Genomic DNA, 16,048 nt, shown 5'->3' with positions numbered 1-16,048 from the left:
TATCATCAAAAGTGACAGAGAGAGGGAGGAGCACAGGAAAAGAAAAAATATATAGAAAAGAAGACGAGTAGAAGCTCAGGAACTATTTCTGAAGCTGTGAACAATATGTTAAGACCATTATGTCTATCTTTTGAAGGCTCATTTCTTCTAAGATAAATTCAATATTTAGTATGTTTTATCAGATTATACAATAGGTTACCTAGGGTTATACTATGGGCTATTCAACATAAAATTCTCAACAAATTAGTCATTGACTCTTTTCTCTGTTGGAGTTTGAAAATTTGTTAGACTGGTTTATTTGGAAAGAACTGCATTTAATTCAGGAGATTATAGTCATTCCTGCTCAGAGTACATCCTGAGGCTTTTGGTTTAGGCTAGTTAGCTCCTTTTGTCTGTCGTTGATTTGACAACTATTCAGATGTTTCTGATTAACTCTGGTGTGAGTCATATAGAGTATCTGATGAACTCAAGTACTAATCCCTAGTTTTCATGTCAAATAGATTGTGCCTCCATTTATTTAACCAAGGAATTATAGTTTGGCTGGATAATGATTTCAATGAGGAAATTTTAGGTCACATAAGGCAAATTTCTAGTAGAGAAGACTCAGACTTATATACAGTACTGCTTCACATACCACAAGAAGCTAGGTGAGACATGTTACTGGGTATTTTTTTTTCAACTGCATGATGAATATATGTTTGTAGCAAGCAACTTCTAAGAGAGGTCCACTGGGGCATCTGGGTAGCTTAGTTGGTTGAGCATCTGACTCGATTTTGGATCAAGTCATGATCTCAGTCATGAGATTGAGCCTCATGACAGGCTCCACAGTGACAGCAAAAAAGCCTGCTTGGGATTCGTTCTCTCCCTCTCTGTGCCCATCCCCCACTCAAGCATGTATCTACTTGCATACTCACTCTCTCTCAAAACAAGCATCTTAAAAAAATAAGAGAGGCCCACTAACAATCACCCTACCTCTCAATATTCACCATCTTGTATATTCACCTCCTCTGGAGTGTGGGTTGGATATACTTACTTCCTTCAAAAGAAGGCAAGAAGATGGAAGTGACGGGATATTCTTGTAAGATCAATTTACAAAAAGACTGTGCCTTCAATTCTGAATAGCATGTTGTGAGGCAGCTCTGTGGAGAAGTCCACATGGCAAAGGATTAAGGCCCACCAGCAACTACTTGAGTAAGCTTGGGAGCAGATCCATTTCCATGGCCTCAGCCTACAGAAAACAGCTTGACTACAACCAAATTGAAACCGTGAACCAAAGTCTACTGGCTGTGCTGTGCCTACACTCAGGTCTTGCAGAAACTGTGAGATAATAAATGCTCATTATTTTAAGTCACTAAATTGGGGGTAATCAGTTATGCAGAAAGCACAGTACAATACATAATACAATGTTCAGCTTAGTGATAACAAGTCATGATCATTTATCCATTTGTTTATTTAACATTCAATAAATCTCCTCCTAGAATCAAGACTATACTAAGCTCTGGGAAGACTTCAAATTAGTTCAGATAGCAACCTGGAGAATACAACAAAAGAGTATGTAAACCAGACTGTAAAAAAATAGTGAGCAGGAAACGCTCCCTGGGGAAGCACTATTGGGGACAAAGAGTGAAGAGGTAGGAAAGTGCTATCCAATTTGAGAAACTCAAAGAAGTAGAGCTAGCCTGAATAGTGAGCAATATGGAGAAGCAAGAGTACCACTTTAAGAGGATAGACTTTGGTATCACATGAATCCATATTTATCTCCATGTTCCTGCTTTGCTACTTCATGGCAATGTTAATAAGGACAATTTAGGCATGCCCCTGTGCCTCAATTCTCTCATCTGGAAAACAAAAATAATACTACCTATTTCAGAAGGTTATTAACAACATATGCTATGATACCTAACATAAAATAGGTGCTGAAAAATGTTTATTATTATTGTTGCTGTGTCTTTCATCTTTAATAGCATCATTAGTAACATGAGAGATCTTATAAGATTGGCAAGGAATTTTTACATTAATTTAGGAACAATGGCAAATCAAGCAACAGTTATGAGTGGAGAGTAACATGGTAAGGCGTAGCAGTTCTAAAAATGCATCTAACAGCCATACCATGAATAGATGTGACAGAATCAAGACTGGAGGCAGGATATCAGTTAGGAGACTGTGTGATAATCCAGACAAGAGCTGGGGTACATAGGATAGCGATAGGGTTGACGAATACAATACAGTTGAGAGATAATGAGGTAAAATCAAAGTGTTTCAGAATTTTATTTGCTTCAGGGATGAGATAGAGAATGGGTGAAAGATTATACCAGGTGTAGGGATCTAGGAAAAATACACACAGGTCAGATGAAGGAAAACTGGAACAACAATTTGTGAAATGTGAAATATTACTAATATTCAAACTTGAGAGTCTGGGAGACTTCTAATTGAATTTATCTCTCTAAAACACAGGACAGTGATCAATTAAACACAGGGTCAGAGACTGATTTTGTCCCTAACAAGTAGAGGATATATGAAGCATAGGCATAGTTTTTCCAGAGAAAACTACTCACCTATGTACAGGAACCAGAAATTATAAACAGTATCCTGTAAACAAAATTAAGAGGAAGCCACAGACAAAACAAAACAAAACAAAAGGATGTTCAAAAAAACAAGATTTTACAAAATGGGATGAGATTCCTTGTAGAAGAAAGTATTAGACAAGAGGGTCAAATGCTGCAGTAAATCAGGGTAAGGACTGATGAGGTATTGTGGATTGCTCAAAGGGTCATCGAGGACCTCACTGAGAGTAGTTCCTTCAAAAGGTGGGACTGGAAATGAGGCTATAATATATGAAGGAATGAGAAGTTACATTACTCTAAATAAGGACAGCTTCAGGTAATCTGAGTTGTTTTTGTTTGTTTTTTTTTTTTTTGGTTTTTTTTTTGCTTTGTTTCCATTAATGGAAGGAACTTGAATATGGTGGAATGTTGATGGCAGTGGGGAGAGTGGAGGGAGGGGAACCAGAGCTCAGAAGAGAATACAGTCTTAGTAAGAGCATGACTACAGATTGAAGACTCTGTGGAAGTTTGGTGCCAGGACGATACGGATGTTCCCATGTAAGAGAGTATAAAATTATGCTCTGAAGCTGGAGACCATTTCAATATAACTAAGAATAGGGGTCAATATAGTAGAATTAGACCAACATTTCTCAACTAAAGGGGGATTTTGTCCCCATCCAGGCAACATTTACTAATAAATGCAGATATTTTGGTTGGTACAATCAGGAGCTGGGAATGATAGTAATATCTGGAGATAACTAGGGACATCCAGTGGTACAGACCAAGGATGCTTCTAAATAGTGTACAATTCATAAGACAGCTCTAATAAAGAATTATCCAGCTCAAAATGCCAACATTGCTGAGGTTAAGAAACTCTGGGTTTGGCATTTGAGAGAAGTGCTGGAGGTTTAAAATATTCACTGAGGAGGATGGGAGCTCACTATGCAATCATGGTATGCTTGCTCTAAAACATTCTGTGTCCACTGCAGATGGAGACCAGTATTTTTTTTTAATGGCAACAATCTGAACTACTGTATAATTTCCTCCAGCAGTACTGTTTGAGTCAAGACTAAGAAAGGTGAAAGCTAGACTAATACATGGATACAGCTTTAACCAAGGGGGTGAATTCCAAAGAACAGGGAATTGAGGCTATCAGTAGAAGATCCATGATCCACTGAATTGATAGAACACGGTATGTGAACGAGGCAAAGAAGGGTATAAGATAAAATGTAGCCAAAAGGGACAACATAGGGGACCTAGAGCTCCCTATAAAATTCAAAAATGCACAGGAATGCATTTTGTAAAAGTTATAGAATGACAAAATCTGTGATCAGAGGTTAAGAAATAGCCTTAGTATTTATTTTTCAGCCCAGTGAAGATGACAACAATATCCAGACAGGGTCCAACAGATAGGTAAATGAAGGTCACTGAAAATGAGAGGGGTAAGGTCTTGAGAGGCCACAGTGATGAATCAATCACACAAGACCAGTAATGAACCACTGTGTGTATCCCCACATCTCATGCCGTTTTATCACTAAACATGAACAGAAAAAGAAGCAACCAAAAAATACTCTATTAACAGAATCCTGCATTAACTGTGACTTGCTTAGATTTATTCCTAGGTGTTTTATGGTTTTTGGTGCAACTGTAATAAATAAACTGTAATAAATAAATAAATGGGACCGATTCCTTGATTTCTCTCTCTGTTGCTTCATTGTTGGTGTGACCCTGAGAGGATATTGTTGGAACGCTGGCTATTCTTCAAGTCTCAGTTGGCAGAGCTGGGTTTTTATACTCTTGTTGAGTACCCAGCTGTTATATTCTGTGTCACTAATTCCTTTTTTGGTCTTGACCAAATATAACACAGAATATAGCAGCTGGGTACTCAACAAGAGTATAAAAACCCAGCTCTGTCAACTGAGACTTGAAGAATAGCCAGCGTTCCAACAATATCCTCTCAGGGTCACACCAACAATGAAGCAACAGAGAGAGAAATCAAGGAATCGGTCCCATTTACAGTTGCACCAAAAACCATAAAACACCTAGGAATAAATATAACCAAAGAGGTGAATTATACGTGAAAACTATAGAAAGCTTATGACAAAAATTGAAGAAGACACAAAAAAATGGAAAAAGATTCCATGCTCCTGGATAGGAAGAACAATATTGTTAAAATGTTGATACTACCCAAAGCGATCTACATATTCAATGCAATCCCTATCAAAATAACACCAGCATTCTTCACGGAGCTAGAACAAATAATCCTACAATTTGTATGGAACCAGAGAAGACCCTGAATAGCCAAAGCAATCTTGAAAAAGAAAACCGAAGCTGGAGGCATCACAATCCTGGACTTCAAGCTATACTACAAAGCTGTAATCATCAAGACAGTATGGTACTGGTACAAGAACAGACTCTCAGATCAATGGAAAAGAATAGAGAACCCAGAAATGGACCCACAAATGTATGGCAAACTAATCTTTGACAAAACAGGAAGGAATATCCAATGGAATAAAGACAGTCTCTTCAGCAAGTGGTGCTGGGAAAACTGGACAGCAACATGCAGAAGAATGAACCTGGACCACTTTCTTACACCATACACAAAAATAAGCTCAAAATGGATAAAAGACCTAAACGTAAGACAGGAAGCCATCAAAACCCTTGAGGAGAAAGCAGGCAAAAACCTCTTTGATCTTGGCCACAGCAACTTTTTACTCACCACATCTCCAGAGGCCAGGGAAACAAAACCAAAAATGAACTATTGGGACCTCATCAAAATAAAAAGCTTCTGCACAGAGAAGGAAACAATCAGCAAAACTAAAAGGCAACCGAAGGAATGGGAGAAGACATTTGCAAATGACATATCAGAAAAAGGGTTAGTATCCAAAATCTATGAGGAACTTATCAAACTCAACCAAAAACACAAATAATCCAGTGAAGAAATGGGCAAAAGACATGAATAGACACTTCTGCAAAGAAGACATCCAGATGGCCAACCAACACATGACAAAATGCTCAACATCACTCATCATCAGGGTAATACAAATCAAAACCACAATGAGATACCACCTGACACCTATCAGAATGGCTGCGTGAACAACTCAGGCAACAACAGATGTTGGTGAGGATGCAGAGAAAGAGGATCTCTTTTGCACTGCTGGTGGGAATGCTAGCTGGTGTAGCCACTCTGGAAAACAGTGTGGAGGCTCCTCAAAAAATAAAAATAGAACTACCCTATGACCCAGCAATTGCACTACTAGGTATTTATCCAAGGGATATAGGTATGCTGTTTTGAAGGGACACATGCACCCGAATGTTTATAGCAGCACTATCTACAATAGCCAAAGTATGGAAAGAGCCCGTATGTTCATTGACAGATGAATGGATAAAGAAGATGTGGTATATATACAATGGAGTATTACTCAGCAATCAAAAAAGAATAAATCTTGCCATTTGCAACTACATGGATGGAACAGGAGGGTATCATGCTAAGTGAAATTAGTCAGAAAAAGACAAATATCATATGACTTCACTCATATGAGGACTTTAAGAGACAAAACAGATGAACATAAGGGAGGGGAAACAAAAATAATATAACAACAGGGAGGGGGACAAAGCATAAAAGACTCATAAATATGGAGAACAAACAGAGAGTTACTGAAGGGGTTGTGGGGAGATGGGCTAAATGGGTAATGGGCATTAAGGAATCTACCCCTGAAATCATTGTTGCACTATGTGCTAATTTGGACGTAAATTTAAAAACATTAAGTATTATGTTGAAAAAAAAAATTATCTCAAGGTCCCACCTCAGTGGCTTCTGCATTGATTGGAAAAAGAATAAATGAGATTACCCAAGAGTAAAAGACTATTTTTGAGGCAAAAGGGTGCTTCAGTGGGTTAGACAGTGGAAAGTTATCTATAGTTTAGGATTTTTTTTTTTTTAAGAGAAAGAGTGTGAGAGAGTGAGCGCGTGCACAAACTCAAGCTGGGAAGGGGCAAAGGAAGAGAGAGAGAGAGAATCTCAAGCAGGCTCCACACCAATGGAGAGCCCAACTTGGAGCTCCATCCCAGGACAGTGAGATCATGACCTGTGCTGAAATCAAGAGTCAGACTCAACTCACTGAGCCACCAAGGCTCCCCAGGAACAGATTCTTAACAAATGAACTTGAGACAGAAAGCAGAGAGCAAAGTGCTAAAATTTTCAAAGGTGGGGGGAAAATCCCCAGAAAGTCAATGGATAGAAGCAATAAAGAAGACTGGATTATAGTATAACCTTTCCACCTAAGAAACAGCGGAAATGGTAATCATTTTTTTTTTTTCCAGCTTTGGGTCATTGCTGCAAACACTACTGGTAGAATTTGTCACTGATTGTCATTAATACCACCTGGGGGAGCTTGTTAAAAATTTGGATTCCAGAACTAATCCCAGCGTACGGTTCACTCAGTTTTTACATATTCCAGGAATCTATGTTCTTAACAGTTCGTGTACCTAATTCAGGACTAAATTTTGGGAAACCAGTAGTATTTACTACTTAATACGTATCTGTCTCATCATTGAAAGTTTAATTATTATAGCTCATTTTCACCAAAAACTTATTACAAGCCAGATGCTTTTCTAAGTACTTTAAATTTATTTAAACTTTAAATTCAAACTTTTAAGTTATTTTATTCAACCCTCTTAATAATTTCACAAAGTGGATATTATTGACATTTTCAATTTAAGATAAGGAAATTAAGCAATAAAGCTGCCATCTGAGTACAGACAGTCCTAACAGAGCTCATTCCTCTTCTAACTATGCTATTGTAATAAAATTAGCTACCTAAAATCAACTTTTTCCTTCAGCTTTTAAATAGAATTTGTTCATGTATATTGTTAACAAGTTATCACATGTTCACCATAAACTTTGATAGGTGGTATGCGTTTTAACAGAAACAGGGAAGTTACTTACAGTTAAATAAAATCATTCTGTCAAAACATTTCAAGACACAAAGTTGTCATAGAAATAAATAATTGAAGTCATTAGTGGTAAAACTTACAAATAATTTCTGTGGACCTCACATTTAATTACTACTTTCATTTCCTTAGCCCAATTAGATATGAATTTAACTAGCAAGTTCATCAGCTCAAAAAAAGAGGTATAAAATGAACTCAACTCTTTGAGATCATGAAACTCAATCTTTGAATACTTACATTTAATTCGTCTTTTAGTACTTCTTCAAGACGATGACCTACATGATTCTCATCTTTTGTGTCCATAACCAGGCAAATGTGCTGTGAAATTCTTTCTGAGATAAAAAAAAAAAAAAAGAAAGAAAAAAAAGTAAGTTTCTAAGAGAAAACGGAACAAAGCCCTAGAATGCTAAAACCTGGATTAACCTGTTGTTTGTAACTGTCAAACTACAAAGCTTTTACCTGCAGGCCAGTGAAGTCACTTGGAATCCACACTGATAAGTCCTCCACTCTTTACCACCCAAGTCAATAAAGATAGGGATTCAGTGCTGTGTAAGTGGCTAACCAGGACATTGTATAATCAACAGAAATAAGACATCATAGGATATATCTAAAAGGACTAACTGAAGGTGACGCTATTTGCCTGACAGTTCATTCCTTCTCTGTTTATAAAGAGTCCCCTAGAATCTGATAAAATCCCATCTTATGCAGATCCCCCACTTCAGGCTAGAAAGTACCTTCTGTGTGCAACTCACTGTGCCACCTAGTGTCCTGGATGAGCACAGAAGTGTCCTTGGCATTCGTCTTAATTCAGTCAATTCAATACAATTAAGTTCTTGCCTGTTTAACTGTTACAAGTGAATATAATAGCCAAACTATTTTCTTCAAATTTGTTAAGTGTCTTCGACATGATCCATTTTAAAAACACAATTCATATGACATAATCACGCTCACCTTTGTAAACCTTGGATGCACTCTCTCAAAAGATACATAATCCTACTCTACACTAGCTAGGTCTATAATACTAAGAAATAGCTATATTGCTGCCAATTAAGAAGACAATGCATGGTATTATGTCAAAAACTTTTACAAAGGCTTAATTTTAAATAAGAATCCTAAATCAAATTAGTTTAACATTTAACTCAGCTGCTTCTTCAAGGAACAACTTTATATAACATGATATATATAAACGTCAATCTAGTAATAGTTAATCATTTTTCCAAGCACAGCTGGGGACAACGGACATTTAAAATATTAAGAAAAGCACCAATTAATAGTACTCCCTTTACTAACTACCTCACATCTATCAAGAATATTGTATGGGGCAAGAGCTCTATGTTCTATTATTACCAATGTTCATGATGGCCCTGCAAACATTATTATTATTAATCTATACAATAAACACCAGAAACCTGAATTCACAGAAATGAACTAACTTTTTCATGATCACTCTTGCTGAGGCTTTACAAAGGGGAGATAATGTAAAAAAATGGGCAAATGGTATACCTAGGCAAAAGACAGAATGGAAGTTATATGTACTATTCTTTCATCTTTTGTTTGAAATAAAAAAATATTCTGCCCCCCAAAAACACATAAGATACAATAAAAAAAATACATGAATATGTGTGTGTTGCATATGTATGTATATAGTAGGAGATCTTAAAATTCATCTTTAAAAAATTTTTAACTATTGGATGTAACAAATATATTAACCTTATTGTGGTAATCACTGCACAATATATACATACATCAAATCATTACATTGCACACCCAAAACTTGCATGATGTTATAGGTCTTTTATATCTCAATAAAGCTGGATTTAAAAAAATCACCTATTTACTAAAGATCAACGAAAAAAAATACGAGAACCTAGATTCAAGGCAATATAACAATAAATAAGGTGAATCTTCTATCATGTCGATTTCTATACTGTTTATGCCTTGTAATTCCCAGGGATTTATACTCCAGAGTAATCTGTGCCAGATTGACCATTTTCTTTATACTGTCAATTGTCCATACCAATATGTCCTTTTCCTAGTCATATAAAATTCTCTACCTGTCCAGTGGCATTCACAGTCTAGACCAGGTTAAATCTTCATCAGTTCCCCCAATTCAATGGTTCTCAACTTTGGTTGCACATCAGAATCAATTCTGAGTAGGTTTTGTTTGGCTTTTGTAGTTTTCAAATACATACTTTTAAAACCCACCCAACAAGATCCTTGCCTGTATTTTTTTTGAAGCTCCAAAACTGATTCAGATGTTTAGTCACGTTGAAAACTTCTGCTTGTTCATTGCCTTGATTTTCTATAATGTGGAGTTTATACAAGTTTTCACTTTGAAAAAAAACAAAAAACAAAAAACTAATTGTCTATGATAGCTGATTAATTCCCCCAAAATGGTATAACTCTTTTTGAATATAATCCTTTTGGGATAATTCTGCAGTTTTCTCTAATTGTTTTCCATATTGTAGCAATTGGAGCATGCTGAGAATTGTTATTCAATTCCCTTTGAGATTGCTAGCGTCAAACTGTTTAAAAAAACCCAAATCCATCCACCTACTCTGATCTTCATGGCTCACTAGAGTTTACAGTTTAGCCGTTTCTTGGCCAGTATTATAAAGGCAATCTAAGAAAAAAAAACACACAATAGTTCATAAATTATAGATATAAGGCACTTCTTGGGCATTTAATAATGTTTGTTAAGTTAATGAGCAATGTGCAATTTTTTTAAATGCTACAGGAATCCAATATCCAAAAAATTCTATAAATAGTATATTCATGCTTTATCAATATTTTACATGTCTGAAATATGCAAAGACTAAAAATCAGTTTTTATGTAGAAATGACAAACTTTCTACACAGAATTTATAAATATACGAGAAATGAAGGAAACATGGGATAAAAGATCTAACATTATGACATTTTAATGAGGATTAAATGAGGATTTAATATACCTAAAGTTACATAGAGTGTCTGGTCCAAGTAAATCCCTAATAATTGTTCACATAATAATTGTCACTTCCATGGTTACATGGATCCAACAAAAATATAAATTAAAATTAGTTTTCTCTACTCAAGATACGACCCATCTGTAACTACAAATGGCCCCTGGTCTCTATGGTCTTAATTATTTCAGTTTGGTTAAAAAAAAATCCATTTCAATTTTGTCCCACTAATCCTTTTCAAATTTCAAAGTTACACCCAAAAAAGCAGTAATTATGTGTAATAATAAAAACCACATCTTAAGTAACAGTCCTGTGTTTTCAACCCTGCACTTTGTAAGTTTTTTTTGTTTGTTTGTTTGTCTGTTTGTTTTTTGAGACAGAGACAGTGCTAGTGGGGGAGGGGCAGAGAGGGAGAGAAAAAAATCACAAGATTCCACACTGTCAGAACAGAGCCTGATACAGGGCTCAAACTCATGAAACTGCGAGATAGTGACCTGGGCAGAGATCAAGAGTGCAACACTTAACAGACTGAGCCACACAGGTGTCCCTCCCTGAACTTCTTTATAACTAAAGTGGATACATTCTGATCATTCTTATCTTGGTTTATCCGTTAGATCTAGGTTGAAGCATCTCATGTGGTTTCTACTGATAATCCCACACACACTGACAATCCTAACTGGGAATACTAATGTACGTAAGATCTTTGCCAACAAAAGACAATAGCATTGACTGCACTCGGGCCATGCAGCTGGAGGCTCAAAATGGTGAAGAATGCAGCTATGGAAGCAGGGCTCCAATAGATTGAACCTCCTCAATGCCAGTTACTCCAGTACCCCCAACTCAGAAAAAAATGTACATTTAAAATTCATTTTTTCATGAAGGAGAAAATTCTTTCCAAACATAATATAATTAATACTTACTATTTCTCAAAGCAAACAATTTAACAACTTCTCTGAAGTTGATTTTTGAAATCAACAAAAACAGGGGCCTTTAGAGTTGTTAATCTGTTGTTCTAACTATTAATAAAGCGATTCTTAGAAATTTTAGACATTAAAATAAACACAACAATAGAATGAGGGAAAACCATAAAATCATTTTGTTTCCCAGAATCATGAAAAATATACCACAAAAATGTAGTCTTTGTTCTCTCCCTTAAACAGACCTAAAGATAAATTAGAAAAATAATGCAGTTAAATTTAGCTCATACCTGACCTGTCAACTTTATTACTAATATTATTTTTTTGAGTTTACTCATTTACTGTAAGACAGTGTGCACGCATGTGTGCAAGTGGAAAAGGGGCAGACAGAGAGGGAAAGAGAGAATCTGAAGCAGGGTCCGCACTGTTAGCTCAGAGCCCGATGTAGGGCTTGAACCCACACACTGCGAGATCATGACCTGAGCCGAAATCAAGAGTCATCTGTTAAAGTGAATGAACCACATACCCACCCCCAACTAATAGTAACTTGTTAGTTTTAGTTGTCACGCTACCTTTTTTATAAAATATTTTTTTAATCTTCCTAAAAGGACAATTATGACACATGAAGTATTTTAATATCTAAACCTGTAGGGTATGTTCTCCACCAAACATCGTTTTTAACACATATTCTCTGATCTACACTGAAAAACTCTTTATTCAGGTACAGCATCTAGGTATCACAGAGCTCAACACGACTAAAAACAGGAAAAATTCTAAAGGAACATTACGTGTAGTCTATACGTTAGTTACAAGCTGTAAGCATTAATAAATAAGAACCAATTTTTCAATTAATACCTCATCCTTGTGTGCTAGAACTTTTAAATGGTCAAAGTATGTGCACAATTGCCAAAAGTATTATGCTAAAAATAATGTACAATTTGATTTTACTTTCCTGGCTGTGATGGATAATTTTATGTCAACTTGACTGAGCAATGGGGTGTCCAGATACTTAGCCAAACATAATCTGCGTGTTTGTGCGAGGGTATTTTTAGATGTGGTTTACATTTAAACTGGTAAACTAAATAAAGCTGATTGCCCTCCCTAAAGTGGATGGGCCCCCATCTAAACAGTAGAAGACCTGAATATAACAGAAGTTTGACCTCCCAGGAGTAAAAGAGGAACCTGCCGCTTAATGGCCTTGGATACGAAACACTGGCTTTTCCTGGTTCTACAGCAGCCTGCTGGCCTTAGGACTTAAACTGTGACACTTGCTATGGAGATTTTGGACCAGCCAACCTCCATAATCTGTAATCACATGAGCCAATTCATGTGTGTATCCTGTTTGTTCTATTTCTTTGGCGAACCCTGACAAATATGCTAGCAAATAAGCCTAATTCTTCAACAGATAACTAGTAATTTCCCAGTCTTCATCACAAAATTCCCACCTCCTGCAATTCTATAAAAGGCAACATAGAATCACACACGCCTTGAGCAACACTCCTTACTCCTCAGCCAAATCATACCACCTATAATTCCCTGGACATATCTTGATCTTTGGACTAATATATGTGTTCTCCCTACCTGCAAATGCCATTCATGTCCTTGTCTAATTCTCCAGAAAGGTCCACCTCAAACCATTTGCTTTAATAACCACAGGTGTTTTAGATGCATTTTGGTCAGGGGTGGGAACAGGAGGAGAGGAAAAAAAAAGGAATAGGGAGGTAACCTTCACCAAAGAGACTTTTTTGAAACTACAATAAACCCACATCTCCAAATTCCCACTTGTGATACATAAAGCTATCTCTCTCAAACATGTGTAAGCACGCAGCCAGGATTTTCCTTATACCCAGGTATGAATTACTGTGTTACTAATCTGAGTGGTCCTAAGACAAGGCCCTGCAGTGTAAAGTTTCAGAAACAGAAATTTACACACACTTTGGCTGTAATAAGCCACTCACAAAGCTGATGTTCAGGCAGTACCCAGCAACAGAGTCATGGGAGTCCTCATGGTCAGCAATCATTCTGGTAGTCAGTGCATTTATTCTAATTAATCCATATGCATGCCATACTAAGTAAGTGGCTTTAATATTGTCTTTACTTTTTACCAAGGTAGACAGTTTTAAACATCATTTCTCTCAATCGTAAGAAGCAGAAATTATTCTCCCCATTTTATAGATTGAGTCTATACAGCCAGTAAGTTGCCTAAAGTCACAGAGCCATGAAATTATAAATTTCTGTTCTCTAACTCAAATCTATGTGAAGTTAGTATCGTAAAGGGTATTTTTTTCTTTCACATTGGTCTGCATTTTTCTTTTGCTTTTATTACAAATTTTACATTGAATTTTATCCTTTGTTTTTCTCTACCATAAAATCACCGACTCCTAAACTCAGTAAACTCTAATTTATTTGAAAATTCTGATTTCCCAACACCACTCCAAAGTTTTAGTACAGGGCACCAACAAGAAGGTATTGACAGTCATTTGTTTTGAGGCTGTGTGCTAGGATCATGACTAAGACAGATTTTGATGGGCTGAATGAATTTTGTCCCCTATCAAATTCATTGTGGTGTAGCAGGATTCTTGCACAGAGCCATGACACTGAGCCTTTTCCTTCCAGGAACAAACTTTATTCCTGCCAGCACTGCTCACTTGGGTTGGTACCCCAAGAACTGAGCCCTGAACTCCACATGGCATAGTTTTTTGTATTTTTTTTTTTTTTTTTTTTACTTCTTTGTCCCTCATATATGGTAAGATACAAACATGTAGTCTGATTAAGTGGTCCCATGTTACAAGGTTGTGAGGGATGTTGTTATGTACGGGTATAATTAGGTTGCCTTGTTTTTGTGTTTTGTTTTCCTTAGGGAGGGGACGCTTCCACAGTGGGAGCTCTAACCCTAAGCATCCTCAGTATGTGACCATATTTGGAGACAAGAGACTGTAAAAGGTCATCAGTTTAAAATGAGGACAATTAGAGTGAGCCCTAATCCAACATGACTGTTTTCTTTATAAAAAGACAAATACAAATTAATGGAAAAATTATCAAAGTCAAGCACCATATAATTTTTTTATAAGAGAACACTTCTAAAAATAATGAAGGTGTGCCAGAAATATGTGCCTATGAAGCCAATCAAAATTGCAATCTACTATTTTACAACAAGCTAAAAAAACATACAGGTAATGAAACCAAACATTAGAGAACTATATAATTTAGAATTTACAAACACAGAAATTAGGTGGTAGTCCTCAGTAAAGAATGTAAAGTAAAAGACTATTTCAGAAACAAAGACTATACAAACATGACATAGGTACTAAATTAACAGATAATTTAAGATAAAAAGTTAAAAATGAAAAATAGTTTTAAATTAAAAAATGAAGAGATAAGGATCCAGCAAAGTTACATATATTGAAGTTGGATAAAGATGATCCAACATAAATGTAATAGGAATCCATGAAGAATACTGACATTTTTATTTACACACACACACTGAGATCACATATAAATATCCTCAAAAATTTACCAAGAAAAAATATTACCAAGACATTTTCTAGTAAAATTACTTGACTTAAAAAAAAAAAAACAACAACATCATTCCTTTGGTCACCTAGACAAAAGAATAGAGATAATTAAGGTAATGAAACAATCATCAGAATGTATTCAATAAAAACAAAGGAACATATTTAAGTTATTCAAGGAAAAAATTATGAGCCAAGATTTTATATTCAGCAAAAATGACTTTCAAGTATAGAGCACACAATTTTCAACTTGAATTAAGAAAATGATTTTCCACGGGGCGCCTGGGTGGCGCAGTCGGTTAAGCGTCCGACTTCAGCCAGGTCACGATCTCGCGGTCCGTGAGTTCGAGTCCCGCGTCGGGCTCTGGGCTGATAGCTCAGAGCCTGGAGCCTGTTTCCAATTCTGTGTCTCCCTCTCTCTCTCTGCCCCTCCCCCGTTCATGCTCTGTCTCTCTCTGTCCCAAAAATAAATAAACGTTGAAAAAAAAATTAAAAAAAAAAAAAGAAAATGATTTTCCTGTGAATATTTCCTAGGGAATGTACTAGAGCTCAAGTTTCAGACAACCAAAGTCTAGAGACACATATATACAATGACTGAGGAACAGCATAAAACAGTTACTTGCAGAACTGTGACTAAATAATGTCTAAAATTAACTGAATACAGTAATAATGGCAATATAATCTGAAAATATACAGTATCAACAAGAAAATGCAACAGGAGAATGAATGGAACATATAAAAAAATATGTAACTTTTTTCAGAAATAGTCTTGGTTGATAGTACCTACACTTTGAGACCTGGAGAGTACACTGTTGAATAAAGTATCTGAATGATTGTACAATATTCTGTTAATTCCTGTATCTTTGAAAACCAAGGTTCTTATTGGGGTGGAATTAAAATAGAATAATGAACTGGAAGTATCATATAAATTTATGAAGTATTTCATCTTTATGTAAACACACACACAAAATAATTGGTAAGTTTAGAGAATGAAGAGAATGAATTTATTCAGTTGAATACTAATAAAAGAAAATAACCATTTACCTTTCTATGTAAACTGTACACTGGGTAAATAAAGTATAGATGAGAAGTGTTTATGAAAGTACCTCAACTAATAGACGAAAACGAATTAAAGAAATTAAAATGTCATGATTTTTAACACCACCTCCACATATTAGGAA

The 16,048-nt window shown here is 36.0% G+C and overlaps 1 protein-coding gene across 3 annotated transcripts in view; it reads right to left on the bottom strand.

Moving 5' to 3' along the window:
* The window catches only part of CRPPA (CDP-L-ribitol pyrophosphorylase A), a 345,176-nt gene that overhangs the window by 189,883 nt on the left and 139,245 nt on the right, over window positions 1-16,048 (bottom strand). For all 3 annotated transcript variants that reach the window (XM_040472524.1, XM_040472525.1, XM_040472523.1), the window contains exon 6: window positions 7,734-7,828. In XM_040472524.1, coding sequence (XP_040328458.1) covers window positions 7,734-7,828 — 95 coding nt within the window. The remainder of the gene's footprint in view (window positions 1-7,733; window positions 7,829-16,048) is intronic.

The sequence above is a fragment of the Herpailurus yagouaroundi genome, unplaced genomic scaffold (genome assembly GCF_014898765.1).
Source record: "Herpailurus yagouaroundi ecotype Mexico unplaced genomic scaffold, PumYag 100, whole genome shotgun sequence".
Taxonomy (NCBI): Eukaryota; Metazoa; Chordata; class Mammalia; order Carnivora; family Felidae; genus Herpailurus; species Herpailurus yagouaroundi.
The sequence above is the reverse complement of the archived record's forward strand: the minus strand, read 5'-3'. Positions and strand labels throughout refer to the sequence as shown.